The sequence below is a fragment of the Curcuma longa genome, chromosome 11 (genome assembly GCF_044706935.1).
Source record: "Curcuma longa cultivar G26 ecotype Majalengka, Jawa Barat chromosome 11, ITB_CL_G26_1.1, whole genome shotgun sequence".
NCBI classification, from domain to species: Eukaryota; Viridiplantae; Streptophyta; class Magnoliopsida; order Zingiberales; family Zingiberaceae; genus Curcuma; species Curcuma longa.
In genome coordinates, this window is record NC_133871.1 from 28,409,439 (window position 1) to 28,437,419 (window position 27,981).

The 27,981-nt window shown below is 38.7% G+C and overlaps 4 protein-coding genes across 6 annotated transcripts; 3 read left to right on the top strand and 1 right to left on the bottom strand.

Annotated features, from left to right (window-relative positions):
- Positions 1 to 2,113: 2,113 nt before the first annotated feature.
- Positions 2,114 to 4,438, bottom strand: LOC141839212 (ACT domain-containing protein ACR6-like). Its single transcript, XM_074726908.1, has 7 exons — positions 4,177 to 4,438; positions 3,895 to 3,940; positions 3,703 to 3,817; positions 3,553 to 3,620; positions 2,831 to 3,418; positions 2,610 to 2,714; positions 2,114 to 2,519 (listed from the first exon to the last, which is right to left on the bottom strand). Exons 1-7 carry the CDS (start codon positions 4,254 to 4,256, stop codon positions 2,187 to 2,189), a joined length of 1,335 nt encoding a protein of 444 aa, XP_074583009.1. The 5' UTR covers positions 4,257 to 4,438; the 3' UTR covers positions 2,114 to 2,186.
- Positions 4,439 to 8,541: 4,103 nt separating this feature from the next.
- Positions 8,542 to 16,474, top strand: LOC141838017 (ATPase family AAA domain-containing protein At1g05910-like). Of its 3 annotated transcripts, none has more exons than XM_074725391.1 (11): positions 8,542 to 8,632; positions 8,825 to 9,122; positions 10,211 to 10,315; positions 10,458 to 12,278; positions 12,379 to 12,567; positions 12,655 to 12,797; positions 13,970 to 14,215; positions 15,087 to 15,273; positions 15,479 to 15,544; positions 15,652 to 15,898; positions 16,019 to 16,474. In XM_074725391.1, exons 2-11 carry the CDS (start codon positions 8,913 to 8,915, stop codon positions 16,396 to 16,398), a joined length of 3,594 nt encoding a protein of 1,197 aa, XP_074581492.1. In that variant the 5' UTR covers positions 8,542 to 8,632; positions 8,825 to 8,912; the 3' UTR covers positions 16,399 to 16,474. The 3 variants fall into 3 exon arrangements, with proteins under 3 accessions (XP_074581492.1, XP_074581493.1, XP_074581494.1); XM_074725392.1 differs by having other exon boundaries at positions 15,978 to 16,268; XM_074725393.1 differs by lacking the exons at positions 8,542 to 8,632; positions 8,825 to 9,122 and adding an exon at positions 9,180 to 9,265.
- A 2,623-nt stretch (positions 16,475 to 19,097) lies between these two features.
- LOC141838019 (uncharacterized) lies at positions 19,098 to 20,013 on the top strand. The gene is made up of 2 exons (XM_074725395.1): positions 19,098 to 19,519; positions 19,611 to 20,013. Exons 1-2 carry the CDS (start codon positions 19,105 to 19,107, stop codon positions 19,688 to 19,690), a joined length of 495 nt encoding a protein of 164 aa, XP_074581496.1. The 5' UTR covers positions 19,098 to 19,104; the 3' UTR covers positions 19,691 to 20,013.
- A 754-nt stretch (positions 20,014 to 20,767) lies between these two features.
- Positions 20,768 to 27,923, top strand: LOC141838018 (phospholipase A(1) LCAT3). Its single transcript, XM_074725394.1, has 11 exons — positions 20,768 to 21,019; positions 21,220 to 21,311; positions 21,999 to 22,126; positions 22,234 to 22,369; positions 22,471 to 22,522; positions 22,667 to 22,767; positions 24,138 to 24,314; positions 24,959 to 25,116; positions 26,346 to 26,400; positions 26,483 to 26,536; positions 27,612 to 27,923. The coding sequence occupies exons 1-11, from the start codon at positions 20,770 to 20,772 to the stop codon at positions 27,804 to 27,806; spliced, it is 1,398 nt and encodes a 465-aa protein (XP_074581495.1). The 5' UTR covers positions 20,768 to 20,769; the 3' UTR covers positions 27,807 to 27,923.
- The last annotated feature ends 58 nt before the right edge of the window (positions 27,924 to 27,981 follow it).

Sequence of the window (27,981 nt, forward strand, 5' to 3'; positions counted from 1 at the left end):
TGACAAAGTTCATAAATATTTTTCATAAATGTTATTTTATAAAAATTCGATTTATTAGTCTTTAGTAGGTTAATTTGAAACTGTGGAGAATAAATTAAAGAGTGGTGATACACTGCATGAAACCATAGCATGAAATTGTAGCATGACACTCACATTGACCCATTAACACTGCATGAAACCATAGCATAGCAGTGAGTCCCATTAACATGCAGTGGGACCCACTGCATGTAATTGTGAGTGTCATGCTACAATTCATGTTACCATTTCATGGTAAGTATCATTTCTCTAAATTAAAATAGAACATTTTTACAAAACAATAAGAATTTGGAAGAAAATAACAACAAATTTACATGCACGCAATGCCTCCCTTCTACCGAAACATCGATGAAACGAAACGGTTGAGCTCTCGTGCGATCAACGGATTGGATTTAATGTCTTCATCCTCCATCATGGCTTCCACCACCTCCTTCGACACCACGCACCGCCCCTCTCCTGACAGCTTCTCTTGCACCGGCGTTGATCCGATGAGAACCTGAACCTTTTCCTCCGCCTTTGTGGGAGCATTCCATTCCTGCAACATTTAATTCTCTCTCTTTTTTCACAATCTGATTCGATAGATTATTCACTAAAATTCATCAGGAATACGCACCATGAGCCCCAGCAGTCCGACCTGCGCCTGCAGGAACTTGATGTACTTGTACGCCGCCTGAAACATCTCCGCCGTGCTCATCCTGCTCCCGCCGGGGACGAGCTTCCCCAGCCCCCGCGTCTTCTCGCTGATCCGCTTACGCCGCACCCGCGCCGCTATGCTCTGCGGCGACAAGCCATTCCCTGCCTTCCTCTCCCTGTAGGAAGACGCCGGTAGCGGCGGCGGAAGTGGCGGATCCATGAGATCCGGCAACGCCTCCAGTGCAGGAAGTACCGGAAGGAAGCAGGTGTCGCGGAACCGTCCAGGGCCGAGATGGAACTCGGCGGCGCCGTCGGTGGTGGGAAGAGCGGGTTCGATTCTATCGGCCACAGGATCGACGAGTCCGGTAAGGCGATAGTCGTCGCCGTCGGAGAAGAAAGCGCGGATGGTGGCGTCCAATTCGGAGCGGCTGTTGACGGCGTCGAGATCGAAATACTGATCCGCAATCTCCATGATGTGGTAGAACACGTACGAACCGAGAAAACAGAGTAATAATATATATCTATATATATAGTGTACGAGAAATTTTCACCCAGTAGGTTTTTAAAATACTCAATTAACTCCTTCGTTGTTTATAAATTATTTGTTACCCCTCTTGCTGGTTTGATCTGATCGAATGGCCTGTGACAACTGACAAGCGTCGACAAGAGGAGAGGCGAAATGATTTTATGGACGTTAGAGGGTTAAATGTACTTTTAAAAATCTATGGTACGGTAATAAATGAAAGTACTGGGAGGGGAGTGAAATATGTTCTATTCCGATTTTCCTCATTGGGTAAAAACTTATCGAGAGAACCTGTATAGGGACATAAAGGCCATTGATTTGTGTTTATCCATCATCTGGTCCGTTCGTGAGCACGGATCACGGACCCACGTTCCCGGAAAACTCGGTCAACGATTCGCAAGCCTGGTAATGGCGTGGTTCATGTCACAATCCGGTTCACTAGCCGAATCGGTTCGAGTCTGGCTGCGGTTCACTGTCCGAATCTTGTGGAGTCTGGCTGCGGTTCACTGTCCGAATCTTGTGCCGCCGTTGACCGTGAAAGAGTGAAGGCAGAGCAGTGAGCAAGTCCTCCTCCTTCGGTGTCGCCGTTACTTACGGGTTTGATCCACAACTTGCATTGCGAGCAGGCTTAGGGTTGATCCACCACTTCAGTTATTCTTCATGCAGAATGCATCGATTCTCCTGCTCCACTGCTGCACAATTCCCACATCTTGGTCTCGCACCATAAAGTTAAGAATATCTAAAACTATTTCAAGGGAATTTAATCTCTGACGAGATCCTGTAGCAACAATTTGGCCTTTTCTCTTTTCAACGTAGCCAACTATCTTGGGGCCAAAGATTATATAGTATTATGTTGTATCTATATCAAGAGCTTAGAAGATGACTGTACGTATATTTGTACAACATCGAAGGCATTCCATATATCTACGACTGCATCATTCAGGGTGTACAACAAAGCCGACTATCTTGCATTTGAATCAATCCAATATAATGATCAAACTCTGACACTGTGAAATGAACACACCTTGAAGAAAACCCTAAGAAGAAGACTGGTGGCACCGGCCTCTTCTCCACTAGGTTTCGGAGATAAACTAGGGGGTTGCTTCACTCTCAGAATTGTCTGCCCTATCTGTCTCCTTATGCAATCTATGGTCTTGGCATCAACACGATTGCTTGTCGTCTCCGAGACATAGAAAGTGTCGAACGCCTTGCCAGCATCCGTTGCTATCGCTGCTCTTCGGATGCACAGGCCATACTCGCGAAACACCCGAGTGATATCCGATAAAAGCCCGATCCTGTCATCAGCGTGCAGCTCCAGTTCTAGTCCCTTCAACACGGGATTCAAGTTCAACCAAGTTCAGTTCAGAGAAGCTAATCATCACTTGTGAGATAGTGCACTTAGTTTAATTTTCAATACCTCAGATACTCGTCTCTCGATTGCTGCCTCGAGGCACTGTATGATTTGATGCTGTTCAGTTTCTGAACTCACCGAGTGGCCATCGCTGTGCCGCAAGTAGAATTCCTGGTGCAACGGTAGATCTTAGTAGAAGAAAATAAGTTCAGATTTAGTCGTACACAGTATGATCCATCTGCAATATCGCATAGTTTGAATCAAATGTTTACTGATGATATGTCTACCTGATAGGCTTCACTCCTCGTTGCATCAATGGAGGCATGGAACACCAAATAGTGCATATCAGAGAGAGTACAAAGAGTATCAAACAGAAGCTTTGGTCGATCCTTGGACCTCAACATGACTACCGTGTAGTCCCTGTCCACGCAATTGGTAACGGTGACTTGTGGCCTTGATTTCTTAGGTCCTTTTGCCACTCCAGTTTGCTCATAATCTCGGTCGTCGAACATCAACCGGTGCAGCCTCCTCTCAGTGTGGGGCCTCGGAGACCATTTCTTGGCTCTACTCGTGTGGCTGTCACCCTTGAGGACGTTGTACAAGAGGTCTTTGATTCTGGACAATAGGTTTCGATCCTCGATGGCCCGAAGAGTGGACTCATCGGCTACTTGGATTACGGCAGCAGCTCTAGTGTTATGGGTCCATACCTCGGCTTTCACTACATTGCAGTGCAGGTCTTTGAGGACGGCGCAAACCTCTGAGAGAAGACCTGGCCTGTCATTCCCAGTTAGCTCGATCAAAGTGAAATCCTTGGAGGGAAGGATGTCAACTGAACTAGGGAGAGAAGTGATGGAACAAGCACTGGACTCGAGTGCCTGCATTCGAATCATAGTTTCGGATCGAAAATCAGAAGAACCGACAATTAAAGATTGCTCTTGGAAAGTTCAGTCATTACTTTTTTCTTTAAGTTAGAAATAGTAGAGTAATTAAGAACACAACAGTATCCTACTGTTTTCAAATAATTGAGGATCTTATTGTCATGAAGCTTGTTTCCCGCTCCATCAGTGACATTGAAGACTGAAATTTGAGGTGAATAAGTCGAATGGATGAGTGAAATAAGCGTCGAGGTAATAAGAGAATCAGTGAAAGAAGTAATCACCAAACATGAACCAGCTTGCATCAGAAGTTATGTAGGCCTTCTTGATGACAAGGTTTAGATCAGTAAGAACTTGAACAAGCTCAAGAAGGATCCCATGCTTACACACGCAATCGACCTATGAGAATAAAACAATCTTGTACCTGAAGAATTCCATATATTTTTTTAAAAGTTAGAAGAAATTTAATCCTTTACCTGGACAATTGTAGCGTGATCACAAGCATCATTGTCTATTACAACCCTGCAAGGATATTTGGATGGGATGGGATCAAAACTTCATTAAACAAAAATATTAATATTAAAAGACAGTGGAAGATCAGTGACAAGAAAAAACAGAGCAAGGTTTCCTGTCTTTAAGATTGTTAAATTCTGAATTGACACCTTATCGTTTCGAGATAAAAAAAGGAACTCCAGATTCTGAAAAGTGGAACAGAGTAATTAAATGGAAGACAAAAATTAGAAACCTCGAGAGTTTACCATGGAGAATTCATCTTCCTGACGAGCTTCGCGTATTCATCATCATCCACCTCCCCTGCTTGATACCTCTCGCTCCCCATCAAGAGCAGAGACCTCAGACTTTGAAGAACAAATCCGGGGGGAAAATGGAGCTAAAAATCGAAAGCAAACAACACCAACGACGAGATGGACCGATCGATCGACTCACCGATCCGAAGAAATGAAGAGAGATTGAATGACTCGAAAGAAGGCAAAGAGAGACGTCTCTTTTTCTGTAGGAGAAGGAAGAGGAAGCAGGCGGAGAGCATGGAAGCTTAAGCCTTTTAAAACCGCTCCTTTTATAGCACATTGCGGCGGTTGCTGCCCGTTTACCAGCTCCCGGATACTCGTAGAATCTCACGCCGACGTGGAATTTTCTCATTGGGTGTACCCGCGTGCGTAAAATGAAGGAGCGAGTTCCAGACTCGTTAAACTGGTTCGTCCGTGGCCTTCTCCGTCGGCCACTGACTCGGTTGACTCTCCCGATTAGTTGCTTTTTTTAGGTGCCGGAATCGGCGTTAGACGGTGACGTGTCGCGCTGTGAGCGCCATGTCTTTCCCGATCTAGTTATTAAATCGGGATTTTGAATGTGCTGTTGGAATTGCTGGAGTGAATCATGCAGGTGGATAATGGAACCGGTCGAAATCGAATTAATTGATAAATTTAATTGAAGTCGAATCAAAATTCCATTTTCTTGGAACTAAACTGAATGTTTATTTATCATCATCAAGACACGTAGCAATAAAGGGGAAACAAAGAATCTTGGTTGGGAGGAATCTTGATGAGGTTGGATTCAAACACACCGAATCCACGCAAATGTCTTCACTTGGTTGCTTAAGGAATATGAATCACACAAATCTACTCATCTGCACCTTTTTCATTCCTTTATTTATTCTCATTGTTATAATTTTGTAAGAGTTAATTGACTTAATAATAAATTAAATTTACTTATTTATATATCTAAATTCTATTACATTATTTTTTAAAATTTATCTCTCATAATCGTATCTTGTTGATCTCATACCGTTATCCTAACATTACGTAATCATACATAGGCAAATTAAATTTATGTGATGATTCACAATGTGGGACTTCTTTAAATTAAAGCATTGAAGGAATTCTTCCACTTTATGCCTCTAATGATTCTCCAACGCCATCAAGATACGATAATCCATGAAGCAACAAATGCTAGTGAAGAGAATATATTCCAAATATCTGGAAGTTGATGATGTGGCTTGATGTATCCTCTAGATTTGGATCGAAATATACTCGAAGCCAACCTACGCGAGAATCTACTATTCATTGTTGACTTGAGTTGGGAGCATTAGATTCTAATAATAACAAGGTGTCTTTTTCACTCGCCCACTTATAATTATTCCCTTCCAACAATATAGGTGAGATTCAATTGCACGCCAAAAGAATCATTAAAATAATTATTTAGAAAAATAATTTCACTTATGAATACGATCGAGAGATTATTTTTGTATCATATGCCATGTGGATCGATTCAACACACCGTTATGATCGTCGGCTACTGTATCAATGTCATCTTGACTATTTTTTATTAAACAACATAGCTATAATCCATGAAAAAATAGGCTAAAATCCAGTTGCAAACTAAAGAATCCGATCCTTTATTCTGGGGTATCTTAGTGTTTATGTTGGTATCTCAACCACAAATAGTTATAGCATCTTATCCGAACAACAAGGACAATTAAAGTGCGACCTTCATCATAATCATCATCTTTACTACTTCCGTATGCAATTTCTTAAGCAAAAGAAAATTAGAGAATTTCTCAGCAAACACAAAGAGATGGATGTTGCTGAAATGATTCTTATATTAGATTCAGGTTAGCTTCAATTTTAATTTTACCTTGTTGATGATAACTTGATCTAGATTCATCATTGATATAAGTTCCCAGCTATCGCGTTGTTTCTAACAGTTGCTGCTCCTGTTGTCAACGATTCTGATGTAATTCAGCACTTCGATCGTCACCACATGCTTCTCTTCTCGCCTTTCCCCATCTGCGAATAAAATTGGCTCCAGCTCCGCAGATGCTGCATGCATGCCCGTGCCCACTCAGCATCTGCGCAAAGCTCACGGGGCCCAGGTTGCCTCCGGCGACGTAGGATCGACGTAATCCCGTCCGCTGCATGAAGGAGCTTCTTGCCACGCTGCCAACAGTCGCAAGACTTGAACTTGACGGCGCCGCCACGCCGTCGTGCGAGGATCCGGAGCCGAACCCAACCATTAGGGGTCGCCACAAGCTAGAGTTGGAGCTGCCGAGGCTGGCGGCCCGCAATTACGCCCAAGTGGGCTGGGCCGCATCTCTAAACAGCACGTGAGGTGGGTGCCGGTGCCGGTGCCGGTGCCGGTGCCGGCGACGATGGAGGGCTCCGCTTGCATGCAGGATTAGCTACTGGATGGTCTCCCTGTCGGATTTGTGGTCCAGTTCCCCTGGTGAGCTGCAATATCCTGGCGGCGCAGAGAGCGTGCATCCTCGTCCTCCTTCCTCTTGATTCCCTCGACTTTGGTGTGCCGGTCCTTGTTCGAGCTCCTCTTTGGCGCAAAGCTTGTCCCTTGGCCAATCCTTCCCAGCTGCGGCCACTTGCAGCCCGCTGCCTACAATAGGGGACGGAAAAAGGTGTCTCCTTTCCGCCGCCGATGATGCTGAGGATGGCAAGGGTTCCTTTTGCTGCATAGCCATGCTCATGTCTTTGATAATAACTCACATGTGTTTGCTATAATAATCAATTAGCTTGTCCCTGCTCAAGTCTTCTTTTAATTAGGTGTAAGTAATTCACTGTGTTATCAAGTTTCAGCATATAAATGCTAAGATTGAGATATCACATTTCTTTCTTTTGATCAACAGATACAAGTTCGTCAAGTCTCATCAGATCATTACATATATAAATTAAACTGACATAAAAATTCACGACTGTTCTCCAGCTACCATGCAAGTATGTATTATATGAAGCATGCAAGACTTTATTTGTCATGTTTCGCATAGTTCTCCCTTTCGACATCTTTGGTGATAACCAAGCAATAGACTTCTTGCTTCAAGCCTCCATTGCTGGTTGACTCTCGCAATTAGATCCTCTGACCTTCTGTTCAATTCAACCAAATGCTCCTCCTCCTCCTCCTCCTTCTCCTCCTCCTCGGCATCATCATCGTAAAAAGCCCTTGTGCAGTAGTTGATATCGACAATGTACTCCAAGTAATCATCCACTACGGAGGTCGAAGAAGATCCCGAGAACTTCGAATCACTGACCAGGAAGACGATGATGAAATTGCACAGGAGAAAGAAGCATTTGGGCCCGACCATGGCGGAAACCATGTGAGTCAGAGAGAAGAAATAAGGAAGCCATTTGAGGCTTAACAGGAGCAAGCTTAGAAGTAGTGCCATTACCATGTAGAAGAAGATGAGGCTCGATGGCAGCAGCACTGGCCGCCTCCTCTTCCTATACCTCTTCATGGCCATGGCATTATGGAACTAAAGCTTAATTTGCCTCCAATTAAATAGTGATCAGCAAGGAAATCAACCATTAATTAATTTGTGCTAAGCGAGTTAGTGTGATGATTAAGTACATATCGGACTATTTAATTATTTTGTGGGTATAGAAGGCGAGGTTTTAATGATAAGTTAATGATGTTATAGTCCATCTGCAGGGTATGTTCTAAGTCACTCTGAGTCTATTCTAAGTCACATTCCACTGTGCTTAACGATCAATTTTAGCTTTACAGACCGTAGTTATAATTTATATATATTATCTCTTCCAACAATAGGTTCATGTGGTGGTTTATATGCATGCATGGATATTAGAAATTAATGTTGCACTTTTTTATTACTCCTGCATGAGTAGGATACTACTCTTTATGACGTGTATACACATTTACTTTACGTTGGCATAAGGAAAGTGTTTTTAGATAGATGTGAGAATCATGAAATCAAAATTAATTCCTTGATACCCATCTAATGTTACACGTGTTAATAAGTAAATTAACATATATTTTTTAAAAAATATTAATATAGTTTGTTTTTAAAAATTATTTTAATATTGAAGGATTACTGTATCATATCCAACAATTGGCAAAACAAGTCTCGACAGTTTGAATACAAAACCCGTAAAACCCAGCTATCGGTCGTTAACTCTTGTTTAGCACCGATGGATCGAGATCACACGGTCGAGATCGTTCCGTACGACCGCTTAGCGTACGTAACCCGAACGGATTGAAATATGCGAGCGTTCTCCGGCTGGTTTCACCGTCCAGCACGTGCTCCGCACGTGACTTGGGATCCAACAAATCCTTCGTTGCGCCCCGCTTCCGATGGCGCTGCGTTCTCTGGTTCGCCGCCTCTCGCTCGGTCGTCTTCTCCCGCTCGACCCTTGCTCCACTCTCGTAGCCAAGTCTTTGTGTTTGGCTGTGGATCTCGGGGTTAGTGTTCCGTTTGATACTACTCGCTTCGTTTCATTTTTTTTGCTGTCCCGTTCGAGTCTCTGGTTGGAAACACACAAAAGATGCTTTTTTGACTACCCAAGTAACTGGATGCTCCGGGACTTCATTTATATGTTGGGATGCTTGTTTGCTAGCAGGAGAGTTTTTGAGCTTCTGTTTGATTCCTGCTAGGGTTTGGCATGCGCATTCTTTTGGGGCTTCGGTTGCTGCAGCAGTGTGGTTACTAATGTTGGCACTGTAGCTGACGTGGTGATCTATCATGGATTCCAAACGAGATGGGACGTCGATCACGCCCCTGCGGACCAGTGACCGGCTCCGGCGACGGCCTAAGTACTTTGGCCGGCCGTACTTGTACTACAAGCCTATGATTAGGAAGAGGATCAAGTCCAAGAGGAGGACCGCAGCTTCCCAGATTGTGAAGAAGTTGCTGAGGCCTAGAAATCGCTCTATTAAGATGCCATCTTCAAATGTAAGAGCTTTGGCGTTACTTCAAGTACATACTGACTTCTAAGCTGTCAGTGCACTTCAAAATGGGAAATTAAAACCGCTGCATGGCGTTGCACAACTTTTCTATGTGCATGCAAGGGAAGATGGTTACTGAAAACACATTGAGTTTGTAGCTTACTTTTCTTTTTTCTTTTTTCCTTCATGCATGAGAAAATTTTCATAGAACCTACATTACATTCCTTTATACGAAATGTGCTAGTAGGATCATGTTCATCTTACACTTTATTAACCTGCTACATATGAATGCTAATTGAGTCGGAAGGTTTGACATAGAAAGACATGCTAATAGATACAGGAGACTAAGATTTCAATTCTTGACCTTTGTTTAGATTATGATATATGGTATTCACATTTCATCTCAGAGGAGAAACGACATGGTATTCTCACTGCATCTTAGAGGAAAAACTATGTGGTGATTGTATTTTCTATTGAAGTAATTGATACAACATTAAAAGCAGTTTCTTAGACTTCTGAAGTAATTCTTGGTGTAATCATAACATCTGAAAGATACGAGGTTCAAATTCTCTAGATTGACAGTTGGAAAGTGAAAGATAACAAGTTCAACATTTGCGGATATCAACATCCATTAATGTATTTTTTGGAGTCTTCTGAATGACTATGAATACAAATGAAAAGTCATGTTAACTGAAGATTTATAGATAATATACCTGATTCTGTAGTTTCTTCGATTGGAAATTCATTCAATTTTAGTTTTGTTTAAAGAGACAGGAAATTGTCTTTAGAGATTCTCTTGTTGCCAAAGTTTTCTGTCCCAATGATAGGGAAGCAATTAAAAACCTAAAGAAGAACGGAAGGTCACAATATAAGCAAGTTGAATTGATCAGACTTGAAAGAAGGAAGGGGTAGTTCTGTTTAATGTAATTAAAAAAGATTCAAATGATTTGAGACTAGAACCCTGCATAACTTGAAAGTTCTTATAAGCTCCAGGAAGTTGAACCAAAATAGTTGTCTTGCGGCCTGTACTACTGTTCTTTTTTATATTAGATCAAGCATCTTTGTTGCTCTAATTTCTCTTTGTTGCTTGTGCAGTCTATTGTAACAAATTTACGCCGTTCCACAAGAAAAAGAAAGATGTCTATAAATTTAGAAGATTATGACACAGATACTTCTGCATCAGAAGATGATGATTTAATGGTATTCAAATCACCTGTATATGCAACTACATATTTGTGTATTAGCACCTTCCATTAGCCATTTGAAATGCATATTGCAATTTGCATCTTTTTTTAAAATTTTTTTTGACAATTTAATTTCCTATTGTTTCTTATTCTCCTAGGCTCCCAGGTATCGATCTTCACAAAACAAGACAGAGCATAATGTTCGCCATGGCAGAGTCTCAGCCTCTCTCAGGAGGGAAAAGATTGCAATTACCAACTCCCTTCCTCGTCGTGAGGGATTGCGACCTAGAAGGTCTCTGAATGCCAGAAGAGCACAACCATATCAAGAATCAGAGGAAGGCCAAGAGAGCTCTGAAGACCAAGTGACCGAAGATGAGACAGAAAATGGAAATGATGCGGATGAGGATGCTGGCAATGAAGAGGATGGTGATCTGGGAGATGATGTAGCAGAATATGGAGATGTGGGAGATCAAGTAGCAGAAGATGGGGATGATGAAGAGGGTGAAGAAGAACAGGATGGAAGGAAGCGATACGACTTGCGGAACCGTGCAGAGGTTCGTAGGCTTATTCCTGAAAAGGATGGAAAACAAAAATCCCAATCCCCTCGAAAATCTCTGCATCAGGGTGTGAGTTCGAAGAGCAATAGATATCTGAGAAAAGGAGGGCCTCGAGTTCATAGGCGTCATCGTATGTCATTACCTGATGATTCAGATGATTCTCTTCTTGTGGATGAAATGAATGAAGGTCCATCTACTCAATGGTTACGAAACAGAAGTGGGACACCTTGGCCTTTGGGCGGTCTAGAGATGCATGGTTCAACAGCTTGGGGATTAAATGTTGCTGCATCTGGATGGGGTTATCATGGTGACAATATTAGCTCGTTAACTCAAGGTATTCAAACAGCTGGACAAAGCTCAAAGGGAGGGGCAGACATTCAGCCGTTGCAAGTAGATGAAAGTGTGAGTTTTGAAGACATCGGAGGTCTATCAGAGTACATCGATGCGTTAAAGGAAATGGTATTCTTTCCTTTACTGTATCCAGACTTCTTTGCCAACTACCACATAACTCCTCCAAGGGGTGTGCTTCTTTGTGGTCCTCCAGGCACTGGGAAAACTTTGATTGCTAGAGCATTAGCATGTGCTGCTTCTAAGGCTGGCCAGAAAGTCAGCTTTTACATGCGCAAGGGAGCTGATGTTCTCAGCAAATGGGTTGGTGAGGCAGAAAGACAGCTGAAACTGCTTTTTGAAGAAGCTCAAAAGAATCAACCTTCAATTATTTTCTTTGATGAGATCGATGGCCTTGCTCCAGTTAGATCCAGCAAGCAGGAGCAAATTCACAATTCAATTGTTTCAACATTATTGGCTCTTATGGATGGGCTTGATTCTCGTGGACAAGTTGTGCTGATAGGTGCAACCAACAGAATTGATGCCATTGATGGAGCTTTGCGCCGCCCAGGACGTTTTGACCGTGAGTTTGTTTTTCCTTTACCTGGTTATGAGGCACGAGCTGAAATATTGACGATTCATACACGCAAATGGAAGGAACCTCCATCAAAGGAGCTAAAGATGGAACTTGCAGCTAGTTGTGTGGGCTATTGTGGAGCTGATCTGAAATCTCTCTGCACAGAAGCTGCTATCCGTTCTTTCCGACAGAAGTACCCCCAAGTGTATACTAGTGATGACAAATTTGTTATTGATGTTGATAGCATTAGGGTTGAAAGGCATCATTTTATAGAAGCCATGTCTACAATTACTCCTGCAGCACACAGAGGATCTATTGTACACTCCAGGCCATTGTCCTCGATCATTGCTCCTTGCTTACAAAGGCATCTTCTTAGGATTATAGAATGTCTGTCTGATATATTTCCTTTCCTTTCAACTTTAGATGCCAGCAAGCTCTCTGTTCTTTCATATGGCTCTGCAATTCCTCTTGTCTATAGGCCTCGTCTTTTGATATGTGGGGGTGAAAGTGCTGGATTGGTATACATTTCTGAGTTTCTTTATTAGTAAATGTAGGTTTTTAATTAGTAAATTGTAGGTTACGCTGGACTCTGTTGCTAAACCTGTTTTAGCCTTACAGGATCATGTTGGACCTGCTGTTCTACATGAATTGGAAAAGTTTCCTGTTCATTCTCTTGGACTTCCATCTCTACTATCGGATCCTAGTGCCAAGACACCTGAAGAAGCTTTGGTGCATATATTCAGTGAAGCAAGAAGAACTACACCTTCTATACTCTACTTACCACAGTTCCATATTTGGTGGGAAACTGTGAGCATATACGCTTTCAAAATCTGAGTTTACTGATTTACGAAACATGTTTAAGAGTCACTCTTATGTTATGTTTGCCTTTTGCAGGCTGATCAACAGCTTAAGTCTGTTTTGATGACTCTTCTGGCTGAATTACCTTCCAATCTTCCTGTTCTCTTAATAGGAACATCATTAGTACCCTTGGTAGAAATGGATGAAGATGCAACTTCCATCTTTGCTCTTTCTAACATGTATGCTTCCTTATCTTTAAATTATTCCCCTCCCCCTTTATTATAATTTGTAAGACCATACTCAATCTTATCAGATTTCCTTGATACGGATTAGTTTTTTGCCTAGATATTGCTGTGTTTGATGTGATCAGTTTGTTTATTTCAAATCATTCTGTTTTGGCTAGGTATGGAAATTGGGGGTGGGTCAGGGTTCACAGTTCCTGTCACAAGGCAAGATCCTCTCCTTATCTTGCCATTTGAGTAGGTTGGGACAAAAGGAGACAATGAATAAGATATCAGAAAGAAAATGCTAAATATCCTGATTCCTAGCTGTGTGGGCTAGATCATTTACCTTTGCTTCAAGCATTGCCTTTGGTTGAGGAAATGCTATATGAGAGAGAGGGAGAGGATATAAATGCAGTCTTTAAACTTTTAAAGAAATAAATTATTGTGTCAGAGAATCCAAATCGATCTGAAATCATGTTCTATATGTGCTCGCTATTCCTTTATTTATATTCTCTAGTAACCTTCATATATGGATCTTAGTATTTCATTTCTGCTGTAGTAACATTTTGTAGCTGCGGTTTTCTAATTTTTCAAAAATCTTACCAACATCGTCTGGTTAGTCATACCACAGTGATACAAGCTTATAAACTCTTCTTATTACCCTAAGAGGCACATGACTATTAAACACGCCTCTCCACTCTAACCACTTAGTAGAAAAATTTATCTAAAGTACATGATAATTATTATAAGCTCACAAAGAATGTTGCTGTTGTATGGATATTGTTTGGAATGTATAGCAGAAGTAATGGTTTTTGAAGAATACTGTTATATGTATACTGCACCAAGGCTCTTTATTGAGGGGCTTTGCACTAACATGTTAGTTCCAATTATTTGGGTCTGGCTTTATGGTTCTTACCTTTCCATTGAATGCTATGCAAAACTATTTCCCGTAACTTCTTCAATTCTAATTGATTCAACATGTGTAACTGGATTGCACACTTTATTCTGTAATGTTTAATGACATCCATTCATACATGTCTCATGGTCGAACAAAACAGATATATATATATATATATATATATATATATATATATATATATATATATATTATTTTCAGAATATTTAATTGTGAAATAATATGAATTTATGCTTGTCAAATGAGCACGGTAATTATTTTTTCTTGATAGGTATCAAGTAGACAAGCCAACTGCAAATGACAGGTTAAAATTTTGGAATACAGTGGTTGAAGCTCTTTTGTCTACCCAACTTGATCAGTCAACAAGCAAATTGAAAGAACCAACTAATCTTCCTCAACTCTCCAAGGCCCCAAAGGACGTAAATTGTCCAAAACCCTCAGAGTTTAAGGCAAAGATAGAGGCTGAGCAGCATGCTCTTCGCAGGCTGAGGATGTGTTTCCGAGATGTTTGTAACAGGTATGTTTCCTAATGCCTTATTTACCCCGAAGGATGGACCAAGGAAGGATGGATTGCATGAGAATCAAATAATTTCCTCCATTTACCTCAGAATTAGGAAAAGGACAAAATTAGAGAACGGACAGATTCAAAATTTGTCTGCTGATCAATTTCTGTCTATTTCTTCATCCATCCAAAATTTGGCAGAACTAGTTTTCTTTCATTGCTAACCAAGCTCTCCGGCAAACTAACAACCCAACAACACCCAACCAATAGCCCCCAATAGCAAGCTTGCAGTTTGGCCACGATTCATGGCAGTGGCCTGGCCGCGAGCTCGTGGCCTAACTGCTCTGAGTTTCTAATCTTTTTCTTCCCTCTTCCTCCTTTCTTTCCCTCATTCTTTTCTTTTCTTTTCCATATTGATCCTTTTATACTTATTTTCCCCTTTTTATCCACTCTCTGGGGTGGGTAAACAGAGCCAAAATCTCTATTTCAAGTAATTCACATATGACCAAGGAATCCCTTGTGTATGAGTAGATATGTTCGTATGCATTGTTTCTGTTCGATGACTGCAGTTGATGGTTTATGTGGCATATACAAATATTGTTTCTGTTCGATGACAGCAGTTGATGGTTTATGTGTATACAAAGTTACGTAGCTAACCAATATACAAGGTTTAATCTTGAACATAGTAAAATTAGCTTATATTTTGTACTGTTGTCCAGGCATTGTTTGGCTATCGTTCTAAGCTTTTATCCTGAACTGGCACCTATGTTCATTTGGATTAGCTAAGTACCAGTAAATTTACCAGTCAAAGGAATTTGGAAGGCCCATGTCATCATGCACGCTTTATATAGGATGTTGATATGCTGAAATTATTCTTTCCTCTCAGGATTCTCTATGATAAACGATTCAGTGCCTTTCACTATCCGGTGTCAGATGAGGACGCTCCTGGTTATCATTCTATTGTTCATAATCCAATAGATATTGCCACTATGTTGCAGCGTGTTGATTGTGGTCAATACCTCACACATGCAGCATTTTCACAAGACATTGACCTCATTGTGTCTAATGCTAAGGTATCTATTTTTTGTTAGGATGTTTTTTTTTGCTGGTGTCACTAGGCCATTTTGGCCTTGAATTTTGATAAGCTTTAGTCTTGGAAATAGTTCCTTAAATCTGATTTGAGGCTGAGCTGTAGGATATTGTTCGTAGAACCATAAATTTTCCACATTACAAATTGTTAAGATTTCCATATGTTTAATTTAGTTTCCATTGGTATAGGCATACAATAAAGATGACTATAATGGAGCAAGGATTGTAAGCAGAGCTTATGAACTCCTGGATGTGGTAACATATATATTCACACACACACACACATATATATATATAATATTTTTCTCTTCTATATACTTAATTTTTTCAAAATTTGTTTAGTAGTTGTCATTTTTGTTTAGATGCAAGGTATGATGGCGCAAATGGACCCAGCATTAGTTTCATTTTGTGACAAAATTTCATCACAAGGTGGGCCATTGCACTTGGATGGCATGGAAGGTTTGGATGTTCCAGCAGCACCTGTTGTTCAACTAGCTGCTGTTACAAGAACAAGTGCCAGACTCCGAAATGTGCAGCCAGAGGTTAGTCTGGCACAAAGTTTTGAAGCAGTTAAGCGCCAAAAGAAAAACCCTGACAATGACCATACAGGTAAAGGGATCTCATTCGCTGTTGCCGGATCGATTTGTGTATCTAAACTCTTGTTTTGTTCTTGAATTCCTTCTTGAAGCAAAGGAGTTAAAGTTGCAACTCAACTCATTCCATCTTCAGGTAGCGAGGGAAGACCTGCCACTGAACCTGATTCCATCAAGGACAATTCTCATCCAGAAACTGAAGATCAAGATGCAAGTGCTCCTCCTGTACAACTAGAAGATGTTATGAATAACGAACAGCTGGAAGTATCAGAAGTATCCACCAGTCAACCAATTGCCGACGAAAACATTGCTGATGCAGATATTTCCGAGCAATTAGACACTGTAAAACAGCGGTTTATGGAGCGAACCGAAGGCTACGGCATCCCTGAGCTTGAGCATCTCTACACACGAGCAATAAAAGGCGTGCCTGCAGTAGGTAGCAAACATGGAGAAGGTGGTAAGCTTCTGGTTTTGAGGCATCTGTTGGAATTTGTAGAGGATGATGCAAATTTTTAACTTCTAATGTTAAGTTCCTTAATGCAGTCGTTGTACATTGAGCTTTTTATAAAATTTTCCTCCCTGCTTCCGTATATTTATGCTTATTGATTGATGTCAGAATCTTTGGTTCGTGAAAATTTGTTGGGTTCGATATATTTTCATTTGCCAGAAAATAAATTCTAAAAAAATACAAAAAATAGATTGTACATTGAGCAATGTTAATGCATGCCATGCCATGCCATGCCATAAGAAAGAATCACGTTTTCTTTCACATTTGAATTACTTTTTGGAAATTATATATTTTAAAAATTTTTATCTGTATTTTGTTTTAAAAATAAATAAGTAAATAAATAAAGCCAAGAGATGTGGTCCAAATTGACATAAAGAGAGACCATGAATTCTAGTGGGGCTCCTGCAATATTGAAAATATGAAGTGGACAGGGCACCATGTAACATGTATACCACTCATATTTCCAAATGAAGCTCTTTTTCTTTTCTTTTCTTTTCATCTTCGAAATTCATTTTTAATTATTCTAAATTTCGAGATTATCGATCACTTTAGTCTTTCATGTATATCTCAAAGAAATGTTTATGGATATCCTGTTCTGTCTCTTTCCCTCTGCATAATCTCTGTCATCCTTGTATAAAGCACATGAAATGCAGGCTTATGAATGGCTGCAACTGGAGGACCAGCTAAATGGTTCCATATCAGTCATTATCTGACAGATGCAGATGAGCAATAGAGTTGATGATTGAAAGAAGGCCACATATTGCATTTATTGGGACTAATTCATGGAAGAGGACACGCCATTAATCCTGTGGATAATCCTGTCTGCCATGTGAGCCACAAGGTTGATAAACAGATGAGATCAACAGCAAGTTTGTTTTTGCTTGCTCGCAAGAAATCTGTACCAAGGACAAATTATTGTTAAAGGAAAAGTAGTTCTTTTTCGATGTTTTTGTTTTGTTGTTTCTTAAAAAGCTCATCAGACGGACTGTACTGAAGAAGCTTTGAGGTTTAAGAAAGAGGCCACCTAAAAGTATATATATGGCAATCCACAATTGTGAAGAGGTTTCTTTTGTTGTTATATATCTAGGTAGGTTTTTGTGGATACAAAGTTTTGGATATGATTTGTAGAAAATTATTTTTTATTTATTTAAAGTGAATCCTAATGAGTCTCGTGTATCATCCTACCGAGCCCCTTGTCGCCTCTTTCGTCCACTCCGCTAATTTTAAATCTTAAATTCTAAATTGATCTCATTGATAAATCCCAGTCAGTCTCATGGACTCAATCCCTGGGGGTGGCCGGTCCGGTCCCACAGAAGTTTCTCACATACCACCAAGGTAAATTGATCTCATTAATATATGAAATTATAGGGTAAAAGTAAAAAAAAAGTACTCTAATGATTGTTTAGTCATGTATATCTACTCTCCTACATTTTAGTATGATTTTCATTATTATCTATCGTTTAAATCTTGAATTGATCAGGCACGTTATAGCAATTACGATTTCATAGTTGCTACAACACATAATCTATTTCAAAATATTTATATTATAGTAGCTACAAAATAGTAACGACTACGATGCGAATTCAATTTGATCACTTATTATTCATATTGTAACACCTATGAATGAAACTGTAATTGCTATAAAGTATTCAACCGGGTCAAAAGTTAGATGGAAGATAATAATAAAAATAATATTGAAAAGTAAGAGGATAAATATATAACTAAATAGTGCCAAAGGACACCCTTTTATTTTAAAAACAAAGTGAGATGCACAATTAAAAAAAAAGGCATTTTTTTTTCAGCCCAAGTATATAACTTTATCTGTATATATATAAAATAAGAGATAAACTCGACACATAATAAACTTATTTTATTGATAATATCTGAAATGTATCCAATATATACGATTCTGATTATAAAATTATTATCATTAATGCTCTAAAGAGAGAGAAAGAAACTAAAGAATTGTAGTGACACTTTACTTTGATTCATATATCAACTACAATTGTAGATATTTTGTGCATTAAATGTAGATAACGAATGTACCTTCATCCTGATCATCAATGTCTATATATTATAACTTGATGTTGCAACTAGTCAAAATGTTTGAGCTACAATATTAATCGAACTTCTAGATGCCCTTTTAAAAATATATATCAGCATTAGAAGAGCTAAAAATAATTGCAAAATAAAAGTTTTTATTGGTAGATCATAAAAATATCTTCTAGTGGCAAACATCATCAAAGAGAATAATTTGGATGTAATTATTAATCATCATTAATTTGTGCGAGACCAAGAGCAACATAGCATTGACCACATCATGCATGTTTTCAAAAATATATCCTTACTAATTAATCCATTAATCCTTTCTAACATTCCTTATTAATAATATTCTTTTTAAAATATCATTCTAATTCCCTCATTTAATTTTAAGAAAACGTATTAATGAAGATACCTCAAGCTTCATTAGGCGAATAAAGCCAAATTAAATTGAAATTTTAGATTAATGCATCACTTTGGCAAAATTGGAATATATAATCGAATTAAAATTTTTCAAAGGGATTATTAAATCCACTAAATTAGATCGACCATCATGGCCATCATCCATCCTTCATCATGCGCCGGGACGTGATCATCATCCATGCCATCGTTCCATCTCGCCTATTTAAATGCTCAGACCCACCACCCATCCCGGCCATACCGACCAAAGGGAGATGGGAACTTGCCCTACCGAAGTGAGGGAGGAGGAGGCGGAGGAGACGACGGCGGCGGCGCCGGCGTGGTCGGCTGAAGTGGAACAGGGGAAAGAGAATGATTCGGTGGAGAAGGAGCAGTATCCACGGAAGCGGAGCAGGGTGAAGCTCGAGGGCTACGTGGACGGAGGAGAGGCGGACGGCGAGGGACAAGGCCCGGACGACGCGGCGTTGACCAGGAGCTTGACGGAAGGCGACCTCGAGGAGCTCAAAGGGTGCCTCGACCTCGGATTCGGTTTCAGCTACGAGGAGATCCCCGGGCTCTGTAACACGCTCCCGGCGTTGGAGCTCTGCTACTCGATGAGTCGCGGTTTCTTCGCCTCCATCGATCCGTGCCCGTCTCCTCCCGTTTCCAACTGGAGGATCTCCAGCCCTGGTAAAAATTCTTCTTATGATGATTTTACTAAATATTCTTCTGAATTTTTTTTTTACACTGAAGTTACTTGATTCACTTGTGTTGTTAGCAGGAGATCATCCGGATGAAGTTAAAGCGAGGTTAAAGTATTGGGCTCGAGCAGTGGCTTGTACTATTAAACTATGCAATTGACAAAAGTTGCATCTGTTTAACTTCTTCTGAAGGTTGGAAGAATTGAGCCAATGGAGTTTGGTGCTGAATCTAACCTTTTTTTTTTGGCAGATTTAATCCTCTGCTTAGTACCATCAAAGCCGCTGCAATTTTTGCTGGAGATTTTCATATCAGAATCATACATAGTAGATCACAAGTGAGGCATAGCTAGAAGAAGTGCAAATAGTGAAATTAAGAGTGAACAGCTCGCTTGTATGATAGATCAGTGAACAGTATCTGTATAGTATCTGATGTAACTTAAGTATAAAAATGGATTTTGGATGTTCTTGATCCTATTATGATCAGCCTTGAGTTACAGTTGGATAATTCAACATTGGCTCTTCCACAGCCTTGATTTTAGCCTATCACGAACTGTGTTTTGCAATACTACTATGCTTGTGTTGATCTCACTAGTTTGTTCCCAATCCTAAGTAACTTGATTCTACTTGCATCTATGCATAGAATACTTGCTGCTGTTCCATTGCTGCTGTTCTTATTATCAAAGTACTCCTTAAATCGATATGTAAATGGATGAAATGGAATAAATGACTCGAGTCGTCAGTCAAACTGCAATGGATTTTTTCTAAAAAAACCCTTAAGATTTATTGTTGAAAATTTCAAAATAGGTCTATTTTTTGTGGCAAAATAGGTCTATTTGGTCATTATCAAATTATTTAACGAATTTAGACTAAAAAAAAAGAGATTATCTAAAGCATAAAGGGATGAAAACCCTTTCCAGATAAATAGCAATATGTTTTTTTCTGGTTGTTTTAGTTTAGTATATTCTAGAGTACACGCCTCTTTTGGACACGTGTCCTCAACTCACGATCCACATCTTGGCATCCAACGGCCCATGTCGTCCATATTCCAGTCTGGTGCCAAAATCAAATCAATATTTTATTTTATTTATTTTTTCGGCTCTATTAATTTGCAATTTTTGGCTTTGACTCGAGGCTGGGCGCCTGTCCACCGACCAGTCCACTGATTCCATCCGATACCGAAGTAGATGCCTTTTTAAGGCTCAGTTCCGTACCAATGCCCGCCTCTCAGCCAGGAGTAACATGTTCGGCGATTGCGGCTTGCGCTTCCCTTCCCTCCGTCGCTGGATCGGCGCCGGAGGCGGATGCCGGCGAATGGAGGCGGAGCCGGACCCGGACCTCGACCCCGTGCTCCTGGTCTCCGGAATGGGGGGTTCGATCCTGAACGCGAGGAGCAAGAAGAACGGCTCCACCATCCGCGTCTGGGTCCGGATCCTCCTTGCTAATCTCGAGTTCAAAAAGTACCTCTGGTCCCTCTACAATCCCGAGTCTGGTTTGCCCTCTCCCCTACATCATGTTTCGTGCTCGCTTGTCTTGGTCTTTTGTTTTGCTTCGATGGATAGTCCGCTTTGCTATAATTTCTTGTGCTGGTAAAATAGTTGGTCTTTTGGCGATCGGGTCTGGCGTTCTGATCTTTTCGGGTGTTCAAGAATCTGGAGTTTGATAGGTAGATGATTTGGCTTAGTTTGGCAGGGTATACGGAGTCACTCAACGAGAACGACGAGATTGTTGTTCCTGACGATGATTACGGGCTTCAAGCGATCGACATTTTGGATCCATCGTTGGTGAGCGGTCTCTTTCTTTTTGCTCTTTTTTGGTTCGTTCTCTTTCTCCGTGCATGTTGTGATTGTTTGCAACGGTCTGTCGTGTGCTTGCGTGGCTATCCATGTTTAGTATAAGAAGTTAGGCTGATTAAGAGAGTGTTAGTGAAGTTCTGTAAACGGATGACGAAGAGTGGATGGGGACACTTCTTTACTAATAAATCCTTCTTCTGTATTGTTGTGAACTATTTTTCAATGTTACACCGCAAAAGAATGAAACGTACTTAGTAAATTGCTTGACGAGTAAATATAGCTTATTAGCGTGCTGGTTCAAAGTTACATAATCTTGACTGTGATATTTCTTCTTCTGTCAAGTATTCTTTTCTCGCCTACAATTTTGTTTTGAATGCATGCGCATAGAAGCGTGGTATGAATAAAAAAAAATGACCAACTCTATATACATTTGTTGTCAATCAGATTTGAAGCTTTCCTCCTTAAAGACTGACTGTTCCTACAATCCACTATTTTACATGCAAAGCCATGTGACAAATGTAGCAGGCTATCTCATGCGAGCAAACACATAGATGTGTATCTGGTGTCGGTGATAGGCTTGTCACTGGATAATTATTGTTTCATCTAGATTTCATTTTCTTCATGGCACTCAGTTTTGGCAAATGTTTCTTATCAGAATTTGTTTTCCTCTGTCTTCAGTGGGCAAAGCTATTCCACCTGACTGAGGTATATCATTTCCATGATATGATAGAGATGCTTATTGGATGTGGTTATGAGAAAGGAACCACACTCTTCGGATTTGGTTATGATTTTCGTCAGAGCACTCGGTAGCCATATTATTTTTTATTGTATTTTGTAATAATTTTGCCAAGTTAATGTATACAACAGAAGTCTATTGAACAATTATTGGCCCTCTTGATATATGTTGCTTCAGAATTGACAAAACAATGGATGGACTGAAAACAAAATTGGAAATGGCTTATAAAGCTTCTGGCAGTAAAAAAGTAAACATAATATCACATTCTATGGGCGGACTGCTTGTCCAATGCTTCATATCGCTGCATAATGATGTACGCGTCCCTTCGTGTTGCATTTCTTTGTACTTTACCTTTCTTTAAGAAAAATAATTATTTTGTGTTGCAAAGAAAAAGATAAACTATTTTTTGGACAGGCTTTTGCTAAGTATGTCAATAAATGGATCTGCATTGCTTGCCCCTTCCAAGGTGACAATGATCCCAAGAGTTGTTTAATGTGTTAGCTTTTACCCACTTCACTTTATATTAAATCTTAAACTTTCATGATTATGCAAGCTCTATGTTGAATCTGCATAATGTGTATTTTTGCCACTATACCTTGTTTTTCAACAGGTGCACCAGGATGTATCTATGATTCCCTTATAACTGGATTGCAATTTGTTTATGGTTTTGAAAGCTTCTTCTTTGTTTCTAGATGGACAATGCATCAATTGGTAATTCCTTAACATGTGAATTAATTTCATAGTACAACCTACTCATTGAATGTCATACCTGAGTCAATTACATTGCTACTATAAGTACAGGTCTTTCTTTACCTCACACTGTGGGGTTTTTTTTTCAGAACATGAAGGTTCTGATAGAAATTTTCCTTTTTAGTCTATAATTTTCCTTTCTGAAGTTTCAAGAAATGGTGTTTAGTGCAAACTTCATCCGAGAAATTTCCAGTCATTATGCAGTCTTCTTATTTATCAACATTGTGTTAACTAAGTCATCAAATGAACCATGCAAACTATATATTATTTTCAATTCTATGGATGCACCAAAATGAATAAACCCATTAAAATATAAAGTTAAATGGAAGTATGGTAACAGTGTTTCTACAATTGCATGTATGCTAACCTCAGATCTAGTCCATTGACAACAGAATTGTTTGTTATACACAAAAGCGTGTGTGCTAACCTACAATTTTTAATATTTTAGTCTAATATTCTATATATTTATCTACTCCATTTATATTTACAGTTAATATTCATACTTGTTCAATTATTTTAATTAAATATTTACTAATTTCATATGTTAATTTTGAATTTATATGTTTTCTTTTTTACTATTGGGCAAGTATGCTTGAAATAAGTCAATTTGTTTTTTCTCTATGCGTTTTGTTATATTTGTATAATTATCTTTTAAATTTGAATATATATTCTTATTTAAATTATTTTACATTTCATAAAATTTAATACTTTTATTTTCTTATATAAAAAATTTATTGTTTCATGATAATGATAGGATTCACCTAGAGTGATAAATTAGTTGTATCAACTTGAGTAAAACTAATAGATAGCCAATCAAATGCCCTCCCCCATAGTGGCCACCTATAGCTTCTCGATTTACCTCCTCACAGATGGTCGTGGGACCGATTGTGTGGGGCCGTTGGGGTGACAGATTCCACCTTTTACTACAATAGATAGCCAATCAAGTATCAATGAGAAAATCTAGATGAGAATATCTCATTGTTTAGTTATCTTTTAATTTTGACCGGAAACGTTTTGGTTGGCAAAGGTTTTCTATTTACGGAACACTAAAACAATACAGAATTTTTTTTGGAAACATTTTTTTGGTGAAATAAATGGCGAACACTTCCAGAAAATAGCATCTCGTGAAGCATATAATCCACCATGGCTGCTATTATGTAATTTTTAGTTTAGGAAGTAACTCTGGTGTGCTTATGGGCTGACTTCTGGACAATTTGAACTTTCTTGTTTTGGTTGTCTTATAAATTGAAAAGCTACTTTGTTCTATTCATATATATATTCATTGCAGTTTTCATTAAAATTCTTCACCTAAAGAATTTCTACATTTGCAGTTGGTTGAATGCCCATCTATCTATGAATTGCTGCCAAACCCAGACTTTAAATGGAAAAATCAGCCCACGATACAGGTTTGGAGGAAACTATCTGAAGATAATGGAGTTGTGAAGTTGGAAGAGTATGATTCATCTACATGCATCTCTTTATTTGAGGAAGTTCTAAAAAATAATGAGGTATGTGTGTCTTTTATACTCAGGTCCTATTTCAACCCAATGCACGGTTGAAAAATGGATATTCTATGTCAAAATTTTGTCTATTAGGTTAATTATTTTCCTTGTGAGATGTAAACTAGACTAGTCATAACTTGTTTATGGAGATACTATCTTTAAAGAGAGAAATAAGTTGGCATTTGAATTCAAATTCAGAACTACAAATTACCCTATTTTGGTTTTGCACATCTTTGATCGAGCAGTTCTTGCAGGAACTATTAATGTTTCTACTATATAAATGTTGTGTATTTGTTGTCCTTAATTGATTTCTCATAATCATACCTTCTTTTTATTTAGCATGAATTTTATCTGCTCGGATATTTTGGTGACAATAATGTTTAGCCTGCAGCTTTTATTCCTTGATGGTTCTTATAGAATCTATAATGTTTCAATTATATCAATCTTTGCATATTTTCTGCGTTTAGTTAACTTATCATAAACACTGTTTTAATTAGCATGAACTCTACCTTCCTAAATATCATGAGAATGTTTAGCTTTCAGCCTTTTTTTCCATCTCCATCTCGGATCAAATATGCAAAAATGTTGTTGTTTCCTTAGAAAGTAGTTGCTAATAAAACTTTAATCAACAACTCTTTATTGTTTTGTAGCTGAATTACAATGGGAAGTCAATTGCATTACCATTCAATTTTTCTATCCTTGAATGGGCTGCCAACACTCGGAAAATCATTTATGATGCCCAGTTACCTGACAGTGTCAACTTTTACAACATATATGGGACATCATATGAGACTCCTTTTCACGTTTGGTATGCATTACTATGTTCTTTACATTTATTTTAAGTAAATACTGCTTTGACTCCTGAGGACACATCATAAACTACTCATGTGTTAAGTAAAAGGCCCTCAGTTAAGTATTTTCCGTAGACATTTATTTATCCTAATTACTCTCTAGTGTTCTTTACATAATAGGATTGAGCCTCTGTTAACCAAATTTGCTTAGCAATTAAAATGTTTTTTCAGAGGCTGGATCTATATTCTTTTTCCCTATTAATGTTTACTCATTGATGTACTAGCAATAATGGAATTCATTTTAAGGATGGTGACCTTACATGAAAGAGGCCGGTTTGTTGGGATGTCAAACTCTCAGTTCATACTTTTCTTTGTTCCAGTATTTATGAAATAACGTTAAATGAAGTACCAAGCAGTTGGAATTTGTAAACTCTTCAACCTCAAGACAACCTATCAAACACCCTTTAGGACGTAAGATCAATCTTCCTATATGACAAATTCTACTTAGAAACTAAATCCTATCCATACCACAATTTATCCGAAATAAAGCCAAGATATTACATTGATGATACAATGAATAGGTATTTAAGTCCATCTTCAAGCTTATGATCAACAGAAGTCAGGAAGCTCATCATGACTTCACACTCGATCCATGGAATCCATCATCCAAGCTTGATCACTTCAATCTTCAATTCGTATGATATCATATACACTTTGATCAAATAGACACCTAACTTCAATCATATTACTAAACTATCAAAACACTATAGCTAAACTTAATCACAAGGAAGGAACCATTATTCCCCCAACAGATTGATTAGTCAACTCTAGTCTAATGGGTAAGGAGTAGTCAATTGTTCAAGGCCATTGATGCTTGAAGAATGTCTAGATCTATACATCCTTGGTAGATTTTGTGAACATTTTTACTAGAGAATCCAGTAGTATATATTCTTTTGTAACAGTGGCTATTCAGATTTTGTGTTTAAAGAAGAAAATGACATGGCACACTGCCATTGATAAACAAGATATATACTGTTCATCGTTCCATTGAAGTAATTTTTTTTGAATTCTGTTAGATAGTGTCTAAAATACTTTGAGGACTTATCATGATTGTTTTGGTCGCCCATATATTTAATTCTGAAATCATCATCAATCATTTGACTTTATTGATTGAATTTTCTGCTGAACTTTATTTATGATCTACGTGACACCAAAAAGATAATGCTTTGTATACTTTCTGCATCAGCTTTGGATCTGAAACTTCCCCTTTTGACGACTTAACGAAACTGTGTCACACAGTGGTACTGCATATGCCCCTATTTTCTTTAGAGATTTTAATTATTGTCATCAGTTGTCAATCATTGGCTTGCCTTCTGTTTTCAGCCTGAATATTCTTATGTAGATGGGGATGGGACTGTTCCTACCGAGTCTGCTAAGGTAAATGCTTTTGCACAATTCTATATCTTAAAGAGCCTGTATCACAGTTGATCGATGCTGAGGCAAACAAGCATACTTCCTGTATCAAAAGAACAGTGTTAAAATCAGTCTGCTTTTGGCCATAACCGTTTGTCTATTTTGGTGTTAAAACTCCACTGTGCCTCACCAATTTGTAATTGAAGAAGTAATATTTTTTTGTACTATCCATGCAATTCTTCGAAGTCACATACAAAATCATTGGTATGTCTTCAATGGACATGACACCTGCCTGAAACCTTGTTGAGAAACGTTAAGGTCTAGATTCTAGAAGAAAATAATTAAATATCTGAAGATTTAGCATGGATTTACAGATCTCCATCTTCTCTACAGGTTGCCTTAAATATAGTATTTTAAAATGTTAAATTGCTATCGGATCATAGAAAACTAGGAGATATTGTTAACTAGAAGAACAGCACATGAAACAGCAAGCAGCCTTTTTGAAAGTTGTGTTTTCCTACCCTTACTGGATACCTCTTTTCAACACATCTTGTCGAAGTTTGAATGGTTGTGGTTGTTCATTTACCTAGAATCTTGAGCTGATAGTGAAAGTCTAAATGTATATACTTATATGGACGATATATTAGCTCATGTGATTACCACTTTAGCCAATCCCGCCTAATGAGATAAGATTTGGTGGTTGTTGGTTGTTTTTTGATCCTTCAGAATTCATGGACAATTATGTAAAATCTAAACATTGGTTTTTAGAGGTTTCTTGTTTTAGTATAGCTTCTTCAGAGGTTCTTATAATTCAGTACTTGTGGCATCAAAATTAGATAATTGTGCTTCATTTATTGACATTTATTGCATGTTCTTGAAATAATTGCAGATGCTTTCTATTTCTCAGTAATCTGTTTTAGTTCGAACTCTTTAGTGGCTGAATATGTTTCATTTCTACCTTTGAGACTATTTATTTGTCTCGACTCTAAACAGCTTATTGATGCGACAAAATCCCTTTAACTTCAATTCTATAATATTGGAATATGCTTTTATTTATGTTTCACGCCTAAAATATTTTCGTTTCCTTTTTTTATGATAGGCTGATGGATTTGCGGCGACTGCAAGAGTTGGTATTAAAAATTCCCACCGAGGTTTGTTGAGCGATAAGAAACTCTTTAACCTTGTGAAGCAATATTTAGGCGTGAGTGAAAAATCGAAGCGCTCCTCAACTTCCAAGGTGATGGATATACATTTCCCTTCTCGGTCTCAGATGTCTACAAAGGAAAGTTTGTGACTGTGGAAGGGTGTGGAAATCAATAATTGATAGAATTGTTGAAGAGATCAAACATTGTAAAAAATAACACAGATTTTCTGTTGTCTTTTCCACAGAAATAATATAAATCTATCATAATTCTTTTGGCATGGATCTTGTTCCTTGATAATTGAAGGAGATAATTGAAGGAGATAAT